The 20,961-nt window shown below is 35.4% G+C and overlaps 1 protein-coding gene across 11 annotated transcripts in view; it reads left to right on the top strand.

Annotated features, from left to right (window-relative positions):
* Positions 1 to 20,961, top strand: part of LOC6643264 (protein grainyhead) — a 51,914-nt gene that overhangs the window by 11,749 nt on the left and 19,204 nt on the right. For 5 of the 11 annotated variants that reach the window (XM_047009699.1, XM_023176298.2, XM_047009696.1 and 2 more), the window contains exon 3: positions 14,306 to 14,720. In XM_047009699.1, the coding sequence (XP_046865655.1) occupies positions 14,306 to 14,720 (415 nt within the window). Of the gene's footprint in view, positions 1 to 6,576; positions 6,777 to 10,477; positions 10,847 to 14,305; positions 14,721 to 16,273; positions 16,292 to 20,961 lie in introns of those variants that run through there. The other 6 variants (XM_002066156.4, XM_015178240.3, XM_023176297.2 and 3 more) reach the window with 4 other exon arrangements.

Here is a 20,961-nt window from a genome sequence, read left to right as displayed (position 1 = left end):
CAGAATCTATGTGGGTTAGATTATTCGTGGAATCCGAGTTTTGTTGAAGTCTGTTTTACTATATGTATGTAGCTCTATCATTGACTATCTCTTAACATAAATCTTGACTAATTGCGGCAATGGCGTGCACCTGGTCGTTCAGTTACAACATCAACATCTTAATTGGCACAGTTAAAGTTTGTTGTATCTTGGGTTTTTTTCTTTTTTGTGTTTCTGTTTTTATTTTAATTTTGTTTTAGTTTTTAGTTCGGCCTCGTCCTTTCAAATCAACGTTTGTCATTTGCATTTCTCATGCATTTTGAATTAACCGCTGGTTTGGTCGTTTTACTGTTAATTATGGCGATAGGCCAGGCCAAGCCAAGCCAAGCCAAGCCAAACCACGCCAGCGCATTCGCATTCCCCAAGCTAAAAAGAAAGATGAAAAAAAAAAAAACCAACACACAGAGTCCTCCTCATCCTCTGGGTTCTCCTCTTACCTGATACATCCCCCCTTTTGTCACACCATTCCCAGTGGAATGACAGCTTCCGTTGTAACTGTTTCTTTCTATACGTTATTGCTGATGGTGATGGCGATGGTGGCTGGTGGCTGGTGCTGCTCCAGCATTTGGCGTGCATCGAATGTGCAAGTAGGCGAGCTAATAACACCCGAACCAACCCGTACCCGTACCCGTACCCAAATGCCTCCGCCATCGTCCACGCGGATGTGCAATTCATTTTAGAGCATGGGCAGCAGCAGCAGCAGCGGCAGCAGCAACATCGGTAACAGCAACAACAACATGGATGCCAGGGAATCATTTGGTATGCGCAAGTAATAAAAATTTGAATATAAATTAATCTAATAGAGAACCGTTACGACGGCCAGGCGAAAAACCAAGGCGAGTGAGTTGGAAGGCACCTCCAGAGGCAAGGTGCTGCTGTTTCTGTTTCTTCTGCTGCTGCTGCCTGCACAACTAAGTCATCTGCATCTAAGCATCGGCATCGGCATTGGTTTGGCATCGGCATCGGCATCGCATCTGCATCTGCAACACACACACAAACACACACAGAAAAGTAGACACAGAACTTTAGCTCCATCCTGTTATAGCGGAGGCAGCAGCAACAGCATCAGTTGCTACGGTCAGCGTGCATGTTGCATGTGCGGCAAGGTCCATAAATAACGACAAAATTGCGTTTCCGCATATGGCTGGCCATCCAGCCAACCAACCGCCAACCGCCATCTCTTTGGGACTCCTCAGATTCTTTTGGCTTTGACGTTTTGGCTAAAAAGAAAAGAATCAACTACCAACAACGTGGCACAAAACAACAGCAATAACTGATGTTGCCTGACTTTGAATTCTAACACACAATGAAAGAGACAGAGAGACAGAGGGAGCCTTGCGTGTTGGCCAGGTAACATCGTCACCTTGGCATACAGTTCTCCTCTCCATCTACCCCCTCTCCATCTACTGTCCTCTTCTGTCCTGTCTCTTGTGATATACAGTTTTAGTTTTGTCTTAATGATCAAGCTGAAAGCTGAGGACATGCTTCACCTGGTTTTATTTTTTTTTTTCATTAAAGGCAAATTAAGACAAGGCGTCTGACCTTTGTTTTCCTTTACATGAAATCCTTTCGAAAAAAAACATTGCCATTTACATATTGCAATCAACACTGTCCTACAGGTTTCATTTTTGTATTTTGTTGGGAGACAAAGCTTTTGGGGAAAGCTTCGACCTCACAAAAGCTTGACATTTTGATTAAATGTCAAGGCAATATGCAGTTATATGGGAGCTATATGTACTTTGATCATGCCAGGCCCCCGCCCCTTTACCACCCGACCCACACACACACACACACACACCACACCCCTCGCCGCCGCCCCCCCCCATTTGAAACAAACATTATTATTCAGTTAAGTGCAAAGCAATGTTTACGGTTTTATGGGGTTTATGGTTTATGGCTACCCATGAGGGTCAATAAAATGATTTTAATGTTTATGCAACTAAACAAGGAATTGTGCAATTGTTGGAACCAAAAGAAACTTATGCCACCTAATGCATCTATCTATAACTAACTATTTTATTCCATTCATATGTGATAAACAATATAATAAACATTATATAAGCATTTAATGCCGATGTCATAAATACACAGATGGCAAATTTTTTTCGGTTATAATATAGTAATTTAAATTGCACATTTTCAACTTGCATTTTCCACTTTGATATTTTGAAAAGAAAAAAATTATTAATATTTTGTAGCCCATCAATTGGGGTAGTCGTAAAAAGTGAAACTTATGTCAAATAGTTGCATTTTTCGAGAGAAAGGAAAATTAATCAGTAAACTAATTAGAAGGTTACAATTTTACGAATTATTCGATATTTTGGATATCCTTTGCTATGAATTATAATTTCATAAATCGAGAACCAATGTGAATATATGGATCACGGATTCAGATTCAGCTTACTAGAATCTGTAAGAACATAGTACTTTGATCTCTCTAAGTCTGGTGTTTGGCTCATTTCTGTAGGCCAATGTTGTGTATGTTTGCCTAGAATGAGCATCCTTGCTTCATTTTCATAATTTTACTTAATTTACGACTATTAGCTCCTATCTTAACTTGATAATATAAAACTTAAAAAATAAATATGACTGATGGATCAACTTGCACGTTCATAATCTGGAAATCTAACTTTAATCCGACGAGAAATTCGCTCAATAGTCCTTTTTAGAAAGCTTCCCAGTTTAAATGGAACGGGCATTGCTTCAATGTTGTCGGTTTTTTTCAATTTTACCTTAAACTCTATTCATTTTTGAAGAAAGGGAATCTTATTTAATAAATTAGATCACTTTTAAGAAGCTGTTAACCCAATTTTGAAATTTTTCTTAACTTCAATTTTCAATCTTATTTAAATTTAATATCACAAAATAAGGTAATAAATTATGAACTCCAAACGATCTTTGTTATCTTTATAATATAAAAGATCACTTTCTTAAATCCTTTTTCATACAAAAAGAAAATAAAAAGTTACAAAAGAGATGGAACGAAAAAAAAGAACAATTGGCATTTCAAAATTGATTTGCCATAGCTTATAAACGATTTTTTAAACAAGTATAAAATGTTGTCAAGTTAAAAGAGTTGAAATATTTCAAAGACTTTTCTTATTAAACAATCTATTTTAAAGAGAAATACATACTGGCAAAATAGATTACTAAAATTAAACCTTTTAAAAATAGTTTGCATGATTAGTCCCATAATAATACGAAACCTAATTTGCAAGTTTGGGCTTAGAAGTTTATTTAAAATAATATATTTTTAGCAAATATTAGTTGAAGAGTTATGAGTTTTTCATTAAAATTGATGAATGACATTTGATGAATGTGATGTTAAAATTTACTAATTTGATTAATTTACTCTTTGTTTTGTTCACTTTTGTTGTCCAGTGTCCAAGTAGATTTAGTTGTTGTAATGCGGAAACCTCACAAAACAAAATTAAAATGAAAAAAAAAGAAAGAAAAAAAAATGAATGCTTTTTATGAAATTTCCATACATACATACATACATATAAGGATGCCCTTCATGATAGCCTTCTGAGGGGCATACGCGGTCATGCACATGTCACACACACACACACACACACACTAACACACCTCTATACACATATACATGTATATATATTGCTTACTTTCACTTTAGTGATCATATTAAATTTCTGAGTTGCAAAACATATTTTTTGCTCGTTTTTGTGTGTTTTGGTTTTTTCCCCCCTTATGTTTTCCATTTCGTTGTTGTTGTTGTTGTTGCTGTTTTTTTTCCTGAAATTTTATTTTATTTTAATATGACATTTTAGCCATGATAAAATACAATCAAAATGTATGCATACATTTATGTGGTTGTGTGCATGAGCTCTACTACAGTACGAGTCAGGAATATAGTCGCACCTTATCTGATCTTACGGCTAAAGACTTTGAGTATCACACTGATTGACAATATTTCAATAATTTTACTGTTGTTGCCTGTGTCTCTGATCTGACAAACCCCTGGCACACACGCACACTCACACGCACACTCACACACACACACATGTAACACGCACGGCAAATGGAGCACTTTGATTTTTTTCTCCATTTCATACTCTTTGGAAAACATACACAAAATTCGAGTCCATTCTAATTTGTCATTTAGTTTGCTAGAAACTCTCTAAAGCTGTCTAAAATGACTAGTAATTCTTCAAACTAAAACCAATTTCTGAAAAATAGTTCTAAAACGAATTCCCATTTCTAAATTCACGTATTTCTTATTGTTATTCTTATTTCTTTTATATATTTTTATTGCGTTCTTTGATTTAAAAATTAATAAAGTAAGTTAGCCTTTACACCGACTTCGGTATACCATGCTCCAGTTGAAACCACAATTTCAAATTCATAAAACCACATATTAAATTCCTTACTCATGCCGTATAGCAAGCTATCTCGCTCTCTCATACAAGTCCACTGGTATTTTAGCACTGTGAACGAGAAAATCCTTCTAAATAGTTCAGCTAGTAAAATAAGTTTACACTCATAACATTTGATTTTGTGTTTAAATTTGATATGCTAATAGATATTCACAAAAAATATTAGTTTTTAAGTTGCAAATTTTAAGTACAATACTTTTACTAATCTAAATATATAGTGCGAAATGGGTATGAATGAAAGTCTATATAGACCACATTTGATATTGCTAGCAACTAGTTGTCCATCCAGACGAACAGACAAATTTGGATAAATCAACTCGACTGTTGATACTGATCAAGAATAAAATGTACAATATAGAATGTATATCTTCTGTATGGGATTGCTTCTTACATATATTTTGTTGTCTTCAATATACCCTTCTCACTGCATGGTATAAAACGCGTAAATAGTTTCTATTAAGAAATTGGGGTGAAAATATGAAAGACTGATTTATGTTTTTCAATAAAAGATTTGAAAATAGTTTCACCATAAATAACCAATTTTTTGTGGCTAATTCAAAGCAGTCCTTAACATGATTTAGTGTACAAATATAGAATCCTTTAATTTAATATTTGTGATCTATGACTATTAGTTTAGGTCGTAATAAGGGGGTGGAAAAAAATCAAGAAGTGTTTTTCTTTAGATTTTTAAAATGTTAGAACTCTGTCTACTTGTGATTGTATAATCTTAAGTGATATTAGAATTTCCGATTTGAAAGTATTTAAACACAAATAAAGAGACTCTTCTTCTTTTTGAAAGACTCTTGAATTTAAGGCTTCTTTATGATACTTTTTATTTTATTATAGAGAAAACTTATAAAAGTTGTCTTAAACTCATTCGTATTAAGATCTTGATACTTATGGAAGCTAAACTTATTCAAGTTAGTTAGAAAATAAGGACTTATTGCTAAAGATATCGACAAAAACAATTTAAAACTTTGGGATTCATTAATGGCTAAATAAATTAAATCAAACATTCAAATATCAAATATCTCAAATAGTTAAATATCAGAAAGTATCTCAAATAGTTAATTATCAGAAAGTATGCTAATCCTTGGAGGAAGAATCCTAGGATGTATCTCAAATGCAAGGATTAGTTTTTTTCGGCTAGGTTTGAGATCAGATCGTAGCGAAAAAACACTTAATTGTCAAATTGCAAGTTTTAGTTCAACATTTACAAATTTTTTAAGTTGAAGTTTATTGTTTCTAGTAATATTTTAAATACTAATACTAATATTTCTTAGTGTTTATATTGGTAGGATTTAGTACATTCAATATAAATCATTTTTGGCTACTTATTATGTTTGCCCAATTGGATTTTTGTTAGGGTATTGAGTGGTCGTTTTGGTCAGCTGTTGATATATTTTTTTCTTCTTGTTTCTCATTTTATTATTATTAATATTAAAAGGTGCAACAGCGTTTGGACATATTTTCTTGTTGTTGTTTCTTATTTTTTTTATTTTGATACAAAAACAAACCTGTTCACCTGCGCAGTCTACCTGCAGCGGCGACACCAGCAGCAGCAGCAACAGCAACAACAACAGCAACAGCATCCAAAGACAACGAAGACGGCGACGACGACGACGTTGAGGAGACAAGAAAGAAACATGTTAACACAATTCAACGTCGTCGAACGCTTTTGACTGTCGTCTGTTGTTGTTGTTATTTTTGTCTCTCGCTCGGCTCGATCAATTTACTCTCCACACTTCACTCCGCACAACACACATCAAACACACACCACACACACATACACACACACATACCGCACACTCCACAATCCAAAACTCTGAATTGGCGCTACAAGTTTATCGAACGCTCAAAGTGGTTTTCAGTTGATATCGAAAAGCCACAAGGTCGACAACAGCCATCAAGTTTATATATGTATATAGCTACCTACGTACATAAAGTATATATGTATATAAAATAAGTATATTATTTTATACACATAACGCAGAATCTGTATCAGAGAATAAGAATAAGCCAGTGCGAGACGACGATTTGAGTGGCGCGCCAAAACGAAAACCAAAAAAACACAGAAATAAAGATTTGAACTACGCGTCGCGTAATCCGCTTAAGAAACGTACTCGCCAAAAAGATATGCATATCAAACCGAAGAACCCAATCACAGTGACAACATGGAGCTTTGATTAGTCCTACTAGACTACCCCCAAGTCCCCTCCCAAGTTTTGACCGTAACAACCATCTCCCTCTCTCAAAGGTATCCTACAACTAGTCCTCTCTCGTCATGCAGGATGCCTCAAGTCACTTTGCCATTTCGTATACGGATTGGATATCGGAATCACGGTAAAAGGATAACCAACAGGCTAACAGAACAGACGACGTCCATGTGCCAAGGATCAAGGCAAAATCTCCTCGCGTGTGTGTGTGTGTGTGTGATCGCGTGTGTGTTTATTAAGGATTGTGTAACTTTTTGTAAGCTAATAGCAAAAGCTTTTACCTCAATCTTTATCTCTTCTTGGTCCACTCTCTGGTCTCTCTGCATTTTCAATATGGCAGCTGGAACCGCTGCTGATATCTTGTTGTTGTTGTTGTTGTTGGTTTTTGTTTGCTGCTGCTGCTTGGATAATATTGTAGTAATTAATGCGATACGAATGAGAAATTTATTGCCCACGCCCCGAAAAAGAGAAAAAAAAAAAACGTAAAGAAAAATAAAAACCGCTGCTGGCTCTAGAGACTCTTTCTCTCTCTCTCTCTCTCCTTCTATCTCCCTCTCTCTCTCTCTTGCTCTGAGTGGGGACATTTGCATAAAATATGATCATGTAAATGCCCAGGCCCAAAACCAAAAACCCAAATGACATCGAAACGCTTGGAAACACAAGCAATTCCCCGCGACCACTTTACCAATTTTGTCTTTTTCAATTTTGTTGTTTTTTTTTTGTTTTTTTCTTCTGATTTTATTCCAACCCCGCCCCTACTCTATTGGGTCGTTGCTGCAGCTGCAGCATCGTGCAGCATCTACAGTTTCCTTACCTCAATTCCAATCAGAGAAAAGCGCTTGGGCAAAGATTCTCACACTCACACAGTCGCGTTGCCGTTGGTCAAAAGGATTCCATGCATTTTTGTGGACAAATTAATGGACCTCGGTCTTCACAGTTATTGTTTGTGATCAAGACAAAGCAGCAACAACAACAACAAGAAATGGATAGACAACGGCAAAAAAAAGGACAAGAAAAGGATTTCTTTTAAATCTCGATATGTTCTTACTTAATGGGCATTCACAGCTTTACCGCCGTGTCCTTAGCCAGCAAAGTAAGAAAAAGGGGGTTGAACTTTTCGTCCAGCGGTTCGGTTAGGTTCGTTTCGTTATGCAAATGTGTGTCCGCAGGACGTTGGCCCGTCAGGCAAAAGGGGTTGTCCGCTTGGCATAGTTAAACGGAAAAAAGGTTTAGGTGCGCCGGACACGGACACGGACAGCAGGGGAATTGTAGTTGAAGATGATGTATTTGAGGTGCGATGTCCAACGTTGAGAAACAATGACACACACAAAGGAGAAGAAGACCTAGGACTCGACTCATTCGACCGTAGAAAATTGTAAGACATAGACGACCATGTGAATCCTTTTTCGGATTTGTTGGCTGAAAGCATTATGCAAATGAAGGGCTTTTGTTATCTTAGCAGGGTAAGCAGGACAGCGACAGCCAGACAGGATCGCGACCAACCCAAGTTGGACGCTGTCCGAGCGGATCGCATTCATCTAGTGCTTTAGGTTTTTGTCTTCCTTTTTCCTACTCTATCATGTACATTTAATGATTAGAGGAAGATAGAGCCCATTGGGTAACGGTCCAGGCCCAGCTAGAAGCAGCTGCTTCTTAATAATTCAACCGGTTTAACATTTGATGCGACGCGATTCTTTCCTGGACCCTCTAGCACTTCCCAGGCTGGTCTTTCGACCACAGTTCGGCCCCTTTTGCAATTGGCCTGGCTTTCAGGTGCTAATGCGCTGCATGTGCCAAAATATCCACAGGGTAGCCAAATAAAAAAAATAAATAAAAGGGTTGTACTTACTTTACTTTACTTTGTTGTTGTTTTTTGTTGTGTTTCTTAGCTACTTGTTGCAATTGCCCCCCGATGTGTTGCCTAATCACAGGCTCGCCGGCAAATGTTCTTACACTTATTTTTTTTCTTCTCTCTCTCTCTCTCTCTCTGTGTAGGTTTTTGCACTTAGCATTCATGGGAAATATGTAATTAATTAAGGGACCACTTGCAGAGCCCCGAAACAACAACAACAAAAGAAGAGGTGTACCGGCAGTAGTGAGGGTCGGTTGGTGGGGGGATGCCACGAAAGTGTTAACAAAAAGTTGACGTCTTTTTTTTTCTCTCATTTTTGTTTCTTTGTTTTGGTTTTTTGTTTTACTTTTTACTTTTTTCGGTCTTCTTTTTTTTTTTTGTGGCTGCCGCCTCTCTAATGGCGCTAATAGCGCTAAACGAATCAATTTTGATGCCCAAACGAAGTTGGCATAAAAATAAATATAAAAAAATCCGAAATATATAAAAAAAATGCCGCAAAACGCACACATAAGCAAACAAACACACACACAGCCAATGCAGGGGCGGATTGTAAAACATATGTGGGTGGACTCTGAGGCAAATGTTTGCAATTATATCAACATATTCCAAATAGCTCAGACAGTAAACAAAATTTTTGTATTATTAAAAATTTATTTACCAATTTTACAAAAGTATAAAAATTCCATAGAAGAATAGTGATTATTTGTAAACTAGTGGAAAATTTGAAGGTTTCAGAAAAAATTTATAAAAGTTAGAATTGTCAAATGTTTTTTTGAAGAATTTAAAGCAAGCTTAACCCTCTAAGGCTCGTGGGTTTTTAATCGATTGTCATAAAATATAACAAACAATGAAAACTAATACTGTTTTGAAAATTTTGAAAATTTACTTAAGGTAGGAATAGACAAATGAAACTTTTTAGCATTAAATAATTTCCCAAATGATTTAGAAAATGGTCAGAATTAATGATTTTATTTAGTATCGATATGTGCCTTGAGGCACTCTTCAATTTTAGAGGGTTAAGGTCTGTTATTGCAATATTTTTTGTATATTTTGAACATTATTGTATACATTAATCATAAAATGTCAGAAATAAATTTTGAATTTAAAGAAATTTAATTTTCGATTCGAATATTTCTTGAACAAAGTTATAGATTTCTAGATTGAAACAGTTATAGATTTATGGAAAACGCTTCAAGTGATCATAAGAAAATTTATTAAAAATAAAGATTCTATATAAAACAATACAACAGTTTTTATAGCTTAATATAAGGCACAATTTTTGTTAGACAAATTTAGAGAGACATAAAAATATATAATTTTAGGGATATATATATTTTTGGAATGTTTATTTATTTACAATATCGGAGTATTAATTTTGGACTTTAACAAAAGAGGTTGAGTACTAGAGACAATGCCTTAGACTTTTTTTTAAATAAATTTTCATGAGTTGATTGATTTATATATTTATTATTATTGATCTTGATCTTGGGTAAATTAATAGAATATTAAATTTCTTAGAAAAAGAGATGATTAATCCATAAAAGTTAGTCCCATAAAAGTAAAGAAAAAGCGAAAGGTAGTTTAATTTATGAGAGTTAAAGCTTAATCTTAAAAAAAAAGACATAAGGTTTTGTATATTTAATATATAAATACGAAAAATCTTCAGTCCATTGAAAATCAGATCTTTGGGATACATGAAATTTCAAAATATTGCTAGAAGTTTTCTTGTGTCTTCTTCTTATGTTTGAGTAGGGGCCCCCCTAAATATGTTTTTGATCCGTTCCTGCAATGTTTGTATAAGATAAAATTATTTATGTAAATACAAGTGAAAATGTTAATGGAGATTGCAACACACATTGCCCTGTCACCAAACATGGGCGTCGTCTGTCCTCCTTTCGCTGGATCAGCGACAACAACAACAACAATTTTCCCTTGAAAACCATCTATCCCTGACCCAATGATGCCTTTACAAGCAGACGACCAGACTCCAATGGCTATGAACTGGAGCCACAACAGCAGACACATGCCCACACACTTCCCCCGTCCCAGCATCATCATCATCATCATCATGCACAACCAGAGCAACTTTCCCATTATGGTCAACACTCCTCCAATTCACCACCCCGCTACTATGAGCACGAATCATCCAAACAGCAGCAGGATAATGGCCATCTACCTCTAACCGCTGCTGGTCTTATGCAGGCAGTGGCAGCTGAAATCCAATTGAGTGAACAGTCGGCAACCAATGGCTCCTCTTATCCCGTTTACACCTACTACAGAGCCGATCATCCGCATGAAAAGGAGAATAATAATAATACCGAGGAGGACCAGGAGTTGGTATGGAGGTAAGAGTTGGTTTTTGGGTTTTTGAGTTTGCCAAAAATTCTATGGAAATCTGCTGTATGTGATTATGAAATGGTTTTCTCTGCTTGTTTTTCTCGGTTTGTGCTTTTTTGTTGTTTGTTGTTACTATTATTGTTATTTTTATGGGGCTGTCGAAACCATCATCATCATTTCGTTTGTGGGGGCACGTGAAAAGGTCGTCACTTGGCTTAGAAACACAATTAAAAGCCCAAAGAACCGAGTCATTTCGTTTCGTTGTATCTAATAAATGTTAGCCGCTACGTGATTTACACGGTCTGACCCTAAAAGACGACCAAACAAAAATATGAAGAAAACCCCAGAGAAACAACAGCAACAACAACAACAACCAACCACCACACACGATCTCTTACTAGACACATATCATATTACGAAAATTTTTTATATGTTGTGCACATTGAGAGTGTCATTTCGTGTGTGTGTGTTGTTGGTTTCTTTTCTTTGGTTTTAATAGCGAAATGTTCTGCAGAAAACTTTAAAAAAAAAAGAGACAAAATTTTCATGTCGATGTCGTTGTCCGCAGCGAACATTCGGCGGCGGTCACAAAGTCATTTTGGCGCGTAGAATTTCGGGTGAAAACGGTACCGACATACCGGACATTTTGGACACCGGACATGCAACATGGGACATGGGATAGCTATCGCAACGTATCCCAGAACCCAGCAAAACCGGACAAGATAAAAAAAAAGAAACAACGAACCAAAAAAAAAAAAAATAGAACTGAAAATGGGGCAATCGTCGCAATCTCTGCAACTGTCAACTTGAGCAATGCCAAACAAAGTGGTAGGAAAAAAAACAAAAACAACAACAAGAGCTTGCAACAGCTGCTAACTAACGGCAGAATTGACACTGACACAACAGAGACACAACACACACACACACACACGAACAGTATAGACAACTCTGGGAGCGGTTGTAGATTGATCAAAAGGACAAGGTGCAGAAATATCAAAGAATTTCATTAGAGATCTAAATGTAAGAACAAGCTTTAAATGGCAAAGGTTATATATAGGATACATATTCGATTCATTTTAAACTAGATCAAATTTTCGTCTAGAATATAATCAATTAATTAATAAATTTTAATGTTTTCTAACTACATTTAAATACAAAATTCTCCGAAAACTTTTTTGAAAGATACTCACATCATTCTCTTCTCTTCACACCAAATCAATGTATGTAATAGGAATTCCAAATTAGGTTTTTTCGCTTTTTTGGTAATCAATAAACAAATTAGCAAAGTCATAAAAATTTTGTATATAATTTTACATTTAAATATAATAAAACAGCGTAACAATTAGCCAACAAAAATAAATACCAAACTGGGCAATTAAAATGTTATTGGAACTTCTACCGATTTGATTATACTAATCATTTAAAGGAATTTAAGAGAAAAGTAAATAAGTTTTGATGAATGGCTACCGGCAGGATAAAAATTGTTAGTTAAAACAAAATTTTCAAAGCAGGCCATGATCACTTTGTTAATCAAGAGAATTGAAGATAAAGTTTGCGTTTTAACTTTAACAGATGATTATTATCTTTCTGTCATAGAGCTCTATAAACTTTATAGTGTCTTATGTCAATATTGAAATAACAACAAAATTGGCAATTTAAATTTGTGAAGATACTTTAAATTTCATAAAACATTTGCCAAGCTAGTAAAGGGCAATAAGATTAGATAATCAACATAAGGTGCGCGCAATAAGTAAGTGGGACAAAGACTTATCACATTATTTTGTCCAAAATATGCAGTTTTTCGTTTTTTCTTTTCCTTCTATATTTTAGTTGTATTGTTCTTCAGCGATGACCAAAAATTTGTGAAAAAGTTTCACAAGGTTATCCAAATAAATTAATTTATAGAAACCAATTTTAATTTTGCAAACGAAATAAGTAAATGGGACAGATTGCTTTGCTGTCATTTGTGGTTATATTCTTATCACTAGACTTAACTTAAATGCCCTTAAATATCAGTTTTCATACGCCGATAAGAAAGACTATCATATAGACTACATAACAGTAAAAAATGTATTACAATTGCTTTTTAAAATACTGTTTAAAAAGTTTGACCAAGAACTAAGAAAGATTTTTAAATCAGTGACTTAAACTTAATCAATAGATGAATGTTTGAATACTATATTTAAGGAAAGATGTTGAAAGGATTCTCCTTAAAACTCCTCCCGTAATCCCAAACAAACTCAAAGAAATTAGTTAATTTTCAGAGTTTTGTCATTTGGGTCACGGATAAATTGATATTGCTCATTGCTGCTGATTAACCAGGTCTCTCTCTCACTCTCTGAACAAATTTATTATCAAAATTAGAATCAAATTCGAATGTAATTAAGAACCTGTTGGCGGTTTGTATATGTAGATTGGTTCCTCTACGGGTTGCTTTAATTGTAAGTTACCCAAATGAAGAGGAAGATGAATGAGAGAAACAATTCATTTGAAATCCGGTTTGCCATCCCTATATAGATATATGTATGCAAAACTTGCAGCTGCAAGGATCACTTGGTTTAAGATGACCTTGGGTCGTCTCCTGGACGGCTTTTTTTTTCTCTCTCCTATCTGGTCTGTATTTGTATTTGTGTATGTATGTCTGTCTCTTGTCGTGTTTGTGCCACAAAGTTATCGATATTCGATTATCAATACACATACACAACTAATTTATGACTGTTGCAGTCAGAGAGCAAAGCTAAAATAAGAGTTTCTTATATATGTCTCTGATAAAGCGATAAGATGGCATCGATACAAGGAGGGTAGAAGGATTGGCCAGCATCGACGGGGGGCTGGGAGGGGGCAGTTTTAACCGTTCGATGGTGTTGCTTCTCCTTCTCCTCACGACAAACGACCATTCAGTGCGATTTGTTTTGTTTTCTTTTTCTTCTTTTCGATTCGTGCAAATTTGTTGCCAACTGGCCAAAGTTGTTGCCGTTGTTGTTGTTGTTGTTGTTGTTGTCGTGGCTGGTTTTGTTTCTTTTTTTTTTTTTTTGTTTGTTGTGTTTTTGTTTCTGCACTTGATGCGTTGAATCTGGAATCTGGTTTGGTTCGGTTGAATTGGAATTTGTTGTTGCCTAGTATGGAATCCCCACAGGTTCTTTAACTGGCAACAGGCACAGGTGGTTTTCCTGCCTGAAAGGAAATTTCTTCTTTCTGCTCTGATTCCCGACACTGATTTGATAAGTATATATATCTGTGGGTGTTGATTAACTATTAGCATTTAATAATCATTAAGTCTATGAATTTATCAGTTAACTAATGCATTGCGCTGCACTCTCTCTCTCTCTCTCTATCTCTCTCTCCTTATCTCTTTTTTTATCTTTTTACAACTCTTTTTTTCTATCTCTCTATCTCTCTCTCTCTGCCTATCTATCTCTTTTGCTCTCCATCTCTCTCTCTTCGATTTCTCTTGTATATTTTTGCAGCAATACCAATAGCTCGGGCAAACTGAATGGCCAGACCACACCTATCGATGTCTCTGGCCTATCGCAAAATGAAATTCAAGGCTTTCTGCTTGGTTCACACCCCTCATCATCATCATCATCGGCTGCCACCACAACTGGTGTTGTCTCCACCACAACAATCTCGCATCATCAGCAACAGCAACAGCAACAGCAACAGCAGCAACATCAGCAACATCCCGGCGATATTGTCAGTGCCGCAGGCGTGGGGAGCGCAGGCTCAATTGTCTCAACGGCCGTACAGCAGCAACAGCAACAGCAGCAGCAACAGCAACAACAGCTAATTAGCATCAAACGAGAACCCGAAGACTTGCGCAAGGATCCCAAGAATGCAGCCAATGGTGGAGCAGGCCAAGCGGGTTCGGTCATAACGCAGAAGGTAGGCAAAACCCAAAAGCTTTAGGTAAAACTTTATTAATGGACACGCACGCATAAGAAAGAAAGAAAAAAACCAGAATCAAGTTTGAATAAGATCACCCTGCCCTACCCCACCCTACCCTCCCCTTGCCAGCACATTTCCGAATCATCACGTACCATCATCATCCTACCTCCTTTTCATCTTACTACTTACTACGCATCTTCATCCTGTCGTACAACAGCAACATCACTACCAACAACAACAACTACAACAACAATTAACAAGCCATAGATATCTATGTACACATAGAGTTGTTGTTGTTGTTGTCGTTGTCGTTGCCGCTGCTGCTGTTTTGTTATTTTTGTTTTTTTTTTTATCTGTCTAACAGACCTGCAATTGGTCTGTCAATTGTTTGTGTGAGTGAGCAATGAGTTGTTAGTGGTTGCAGCCAATACGAATCAGCTAAGTTGTTGTTGTTGTCGTCGTCGTCGTCGTTGCCGTCGTTTTCGTTGTGCGCTCGTCGTTCGTTCTATTTGATAGCAGCAGCAGCAACAACAACAACAGCAATACCAACCCCACCAGCAACAACAGTTTGCATTGAAACTGTTATACCACTGCCGCCCAACTGTTATACGAACTGATCGTCGTTGTCGTCGTCGTCGTCTTCGTCTTTTATGTGTCTCTGTGTGTGTGTGTTTGCTTGTGTGTGCGAGTGAGCGTACGTGATTTGTATATATTTCTCTCATTCGCACTTATTAAGATCAAGTCATGTTTGAGTTGCATGTTGCAAGTTCGATTGAGTTTATAATTAAATGTTGCTGCACAATAAGAAAACTGCAACGACAACAACAACAACAACAACGAATTGCAATGTTCATAGTGTGGGAAATTGCATTTAGAGCGACAATTGGCCTAAGCTAAGTGCCAACTTCCGGTCGTATAAGTTCCACATCTCTTCCTTTGATCGATACGGATTGCCTTTTTGCTTAATTATGAGATATGAGGCAAGTGCATAGATAGATAGAAAGACATGTATGTATGTATTTTGTTGTTGTTTTTGTTGCTACGCCCTGTCCGTCCGGCTGAGAATATTGCGACAGCCTTTAAGATTCCAACCATTTTGAACGGCGATATCAGCGTATATATATGTATATTCCATCTTCCTATGTATGTGTGTGTGTGTGTGTGGTTAACTCTCAACTGTATGTGTATGTGAGGTGGTTGTATTTTTGTGTGTGTGTGTGTGTGTGTCTCAGTAGAGTGAGGTAGAGGTCCGAGTCCGAGTACGAGTACGAGTCCGATCTGCTGTTGCCGTTGCCGTTGCCGTTGCCTTTGCCGCTGTCAACATTGTTGTCATACTTCTGGCCTCAGTCAGTTGTATCACGCTGTCGGAGTAGGATCGTTTCGTATCTCAACATTTCGTATCTCCACTCCGTACGTACGCACCACCGTTTAGTTCGTTTTGCGTATGCGTATGCGTATGTGTCGTTCGTTTCGTAATATATAGCAAATTTCAATTCAATTTCAAGTTTCGATACAATAAGTGTAATCAGATCAGATCAGATCAGTTACACATTGATTGTTCTCAGAATGTAAGTGCGAAATGGTGACTGTGTGTGTGTGTGTGTGTGACCGAATTTGATATGTCAACATTTGCATATTATATTATGATATATGATATATGTATGAAAAAGTGCCGCTTGATTGCTATGAGTGGGCGCCCTACCAACCAAATGCAACCAAAATGAAAGATAACGAATAACCAATACAACAACAACAACAACAACAATAATAAAACACCTGCAATGCGCGTTCAACAAACAGAATTCAATGATCATACCAATAATAATAACAACAACAACAAACCGAGTGTGTGTGTGTGCGTGTGAGTGTGTTGGTCTCTGTGTGGGCGTGCAGTTCGAACCGCAACACCCACGCAACCAACAAGTTTGTGCTCTAAGTCTTTTGTTTGGCGCGCAATGCTCCCCAACAAAAATAACAGCAATTAAACAAAAAAAAGAGAGAAAAAAAAACAGAAAACTATTTGTTGTACTCTTGCCTTGTCTACACTGATTGTTATTGATTTTGATTTCGATTTTGATACATATTCAATTTGGATTGTGACTTTTGGATATTCAGTTAGCTCAAAAAAAAAAAAACATCATAACATTGCCTACGTTTAGCCAACTTTGTTGTTCAGCTTATAAAATATACAGAAAAAAACAAAATTAGCATTGCACTCTAATTTATCGTACAATAAATGTAGAGATTTTTTTCATTTTTCTTTTTATTTTTTTGCATTGACAGTTAATTATTCTTAATATTTGTCTTATTAATTTACATACACAGCGACAGGCTGAAGCGTATGGGAGTAAAAGAGAAGCATAGAGACAGTTGCATAGTTTAAAGTCTAAGGTTTCGCCAGCGTGTGTCTGTCTCACTTGGGGGGCTAGACGTGGGACAGATTAAGTGCGCGAGATGAGAGGGGGGAGTTTGGTAGCTTAATTTATGGCACAGAAATCAGAATCGCGTATGGTTATGGCAATTTATTATTGTTGCTTTCCTCTTGGCTATATGGCTAAAAACTCGACCGGAAAGTGTATAATCATTATGTGTGTACTAACCAAGTCAATTAGAAATACCAAAACTCTGATTCGTCAACAACCATATTTGTCTAAAGACAACAAGTGATTACAATAAAAAGGAAGAGAAAAATTGAGACAAAAGACATAAAACATTTTAGTTAGACAATAACTCAAGATGTTAAAAAGAAACTTTTAAATCCAAAAAGGCAATTAAAGGAATTTAAATTTTTACTTTGCCAAAAATAGAAGAACACAAGATCAAGGGAAAGAATTCAAGTCATCTCAATTACAACTCTCTATGGATACTCTAGAGTAATGCAAAGTTCTCTACTATGATTCATTGTTAGTTAAAGTACTTATTTAAATAATAAAATCCTATATTAAAGTGACAAATTTACTATCCTTTAATAACTTTAGTAATTACTTTTCAAGTTGTATTAATTGAAAGTATATAAAAATGTCACTAATTGCTTTAATCAAACTTAAATATCTTTTATTTATTGGCCCTAAGAAAAGAAAACTGCAACAACTACTTTGTAATTTATAGGCAAATTTTCATACTTTTCTTTAAAAATTATAGAAAACTTCTCTCTCGTAAGTTTGAAAGATTTTGGTATACCAAAATATGCTGGTCTATTATTAGAGTGTTTTAGATAGTTAGCTATTAGAGTATAAACTAAAAAAATAGTTTAAAAAACTGGCTATAATCTTAATTACATCAATTTCAAAGTCATTTTTCTAAAATAGTTTCGATTATTTATTTGAAGATATTTTTAATGCATTTTTCTTAATGTTCTAAAAGTGTTTTTAAAAATAGTTTTTGTCATTTCTATTGTGGATATAAGACACATAAAAACTAAAACCTTGAAAAAATTATCAAATTTCCATTAGAATAGAATCTATTTTAGTCTAAAGTTTTTGTTTAAGAATTTCTTTAATTACAATTGGAATTTGTTTGCTACAAAATTTAACAATTCTGATTCATTGATTAACAAAATGTTTTTGCCATTGATTTTCTTTTTGAATTAAACCAGTTTTTCAATTTTTACAAATGGTGCTTTTTGTGGAATTTCTTTACATTCTGACTCATTGATGTCTTAATTTTTACAATGAAAAACAAAATCATAAACCATATATAAAGTAAAATAATACATAAACATATAAAATGATTCTTTAGTTGAGACGTTTTTGTAAGGTTTTTTTGTTTCGTTACTTTATTTCCGAGAATTAACAATATTCATAAAATGCCAGCCCAGCCAGCCAAGAAAAAACAACAACAACAATAACAAGATGACAAAACGAAGTAGACAACAGAAGAAGAAAAAAAAAAAAGAAGTTTCACTTTTTATCATCCAAAGGCATTAAAATAGTTAATTGGCTTTATTTAAATTTTTTATTTCTTCCTCATACATAAATATGTGCCAGGCGGGCAGGCAAGCAGGCAGCGGGCATCTCTAGGCAGTCAGTCAGTTGCCTCTGTTTAGCATAATTCTAAAGCCACTTGATCATAACCAATATATACAGATCTATACTAAACATACACACATAGATAAATGCCATTTTATAATACAACACACACACACACACTTGTAGACAAAGACAAAATGTTACCTAAAGAGAAGACACGCACAGAGATAAAGATACAGAAAGACGAAGAAAAAAAAACAAATCTTTGATTTTTGTCTCCCCAAGGCCTTTTCTGACGTTGCACGTTCAAAAGTTTAAAATGCAAATTGATTTTGATGAACAAATTTAATTAGCTCGCAGCTAGAATCTTTTTGGAAAAAACAACAAAAACCTCAAAACCACCAAAAATAAAACAGAATTTAAAAAAAAGTCAGAAATCGATGCTAAATTATACAAAAAAAAAACAATTCAAAAATGTTTAAGCATTAGTATAAATTTAAATTTGATATACTATACAGTACAACAACAATAACAACAACAAAGAAGAAAAAACAGTAACAAAAGAGACACCCAACAAATGTGTTTTTGTGTGTCACAGAAACAAGCGACAAAAATTAGGCAACTCATGAAAAATTATACAGAATCCAAAAGTAAATACCATAAATTATTACAGGCAAATGTACTGACCCTGCTGCTATCAAGTGGCCAATAAGTAATGCAAACTCCGAGGGCCTAACTAAAGCCGAAATTCCTATACCCTTCTCACCTTTCAAATTCATGTGAAATACTTCCTCTATTAACATTAATTAAATATATAATTTGCAAGCTTTGGTTGGATTATGGCTTCAGTTTTTCATTCAACAATAGTTTCTGGGATAACTGAAAGATTGATACATAAATATCAGTAAAAAAAAATGCCATTAAAAGTACTTTAGACTTTCGATAAACATATCCTTAAAATCAAGTGAGTTTTGGTAGTACAAAGCAAGTTAAAGTGTTCTAAACCAATTGTTAATCAATACTTTTTATATGAAATAGGCATACATATGTATATATAAAGAGAGACTTAAAGAACTCGAGAATAGGTGATTACCAATGACAAATCAAAAATCAACTTCAATCTTCTTCTACCATATACTATATATGGTATAATCCAGCCCCTCATTACTGAATAAACATGGTCGCCTTCTTGATAATATCAATATCAATAAGTCAATTCAACTTCTTCTAACGCCCCATAGCCATATATACCCCATACCGGTTTCGATCCCCCCCACAAAAAAAAAAAACAACAACAAAAGATGTAAGCATCTTCTTTTCTTTTCATTTTGTTTCGATTTTTTGTGACGTCTGACTGATGCGGTATAACTTTGATTTCACTTTCTTTAGACCAAAACGGGAGGCTTTGCGTGCCCTCCTCTTGCCCTCTTTGTCGCCAAAAAAACGCCCCTCCCCACCAAATATGTATAAAACAGAGACCCAAACTTAAAGCCACAAAATCTTCATTAACTTGCTAATTTATTTGCTAGACCTAGGCAGGGCGTGGCAGCAATCTATAGATCGATCGATTGCCTTAGTATCACTAATATGCTTCGGGTGTATTACCTCACTTTTTGTCGTTGTCGTCGTCGTCGTCGTTGTCGCCGCCGTCGCTGATGCCGTGAAAGAGTCAAAAACGTTTGACATTTTGGGCGACCAATAAAAAAGCAATGATAATTAACATATGCATATATATATATATATATATACTTATATACCTACATATTTATATATGTACAATATGGGTATATACATATATAAATGGTGATTTTTTTTTTCGCGCTCTCGACACGATGCTTTTTAATTGGTTTCTTTCCACTGTCGACTGTCGCACGGGCTGTGTTTCATTTTATAGCTTTTTATTAAAAAAAAAAACTGTACTTGTTGATATTTTCAATAAGCTCTGTTGTTGGTCATATCCAAATACATATATATATGTATATATATGTTTTTTTCCCTTACCTTTTGTTCATGAATCAGACTGAGAAAAACACAAAAACAATATTAATATAATAAGAAGAAAAAAAAAAACAAGGTATAAAAAGAAAAAGAAAAAAAAAAGCCATACAAGAACTCACACAACGCGCATACGCACTTTTGTAGTAGTTTTTGTCACCTCGTTTCGGTCGATCGCTTTGGCTCTGCCTGCTCTCTGCCTCCTCTGGCGCTGACCTTCCTTGGCCATAATCAGTCATCAATCAACCAAATAGCATTCGCTACCATTAGCCTCA

This window comes from Drosophila willistoni, assembly GCF_018902025.1.
Source record: "Drosophila willistoni isolate 14030-0811.24 chromosome 2L unlocalized genomic scaffold, UCI_dwil_1.1 Seg168, whole genome shotgun sequence".
NCBI classification, from domain to species: Eukaryota; Metazoa; Arthropoda; class Insecta; order Diptera; family Drosophilidae; genus Drosophila; species Drosophila willistoni.
This window is presented reverse-complemented; position numbering and strand designations above follow the sequence as displayed.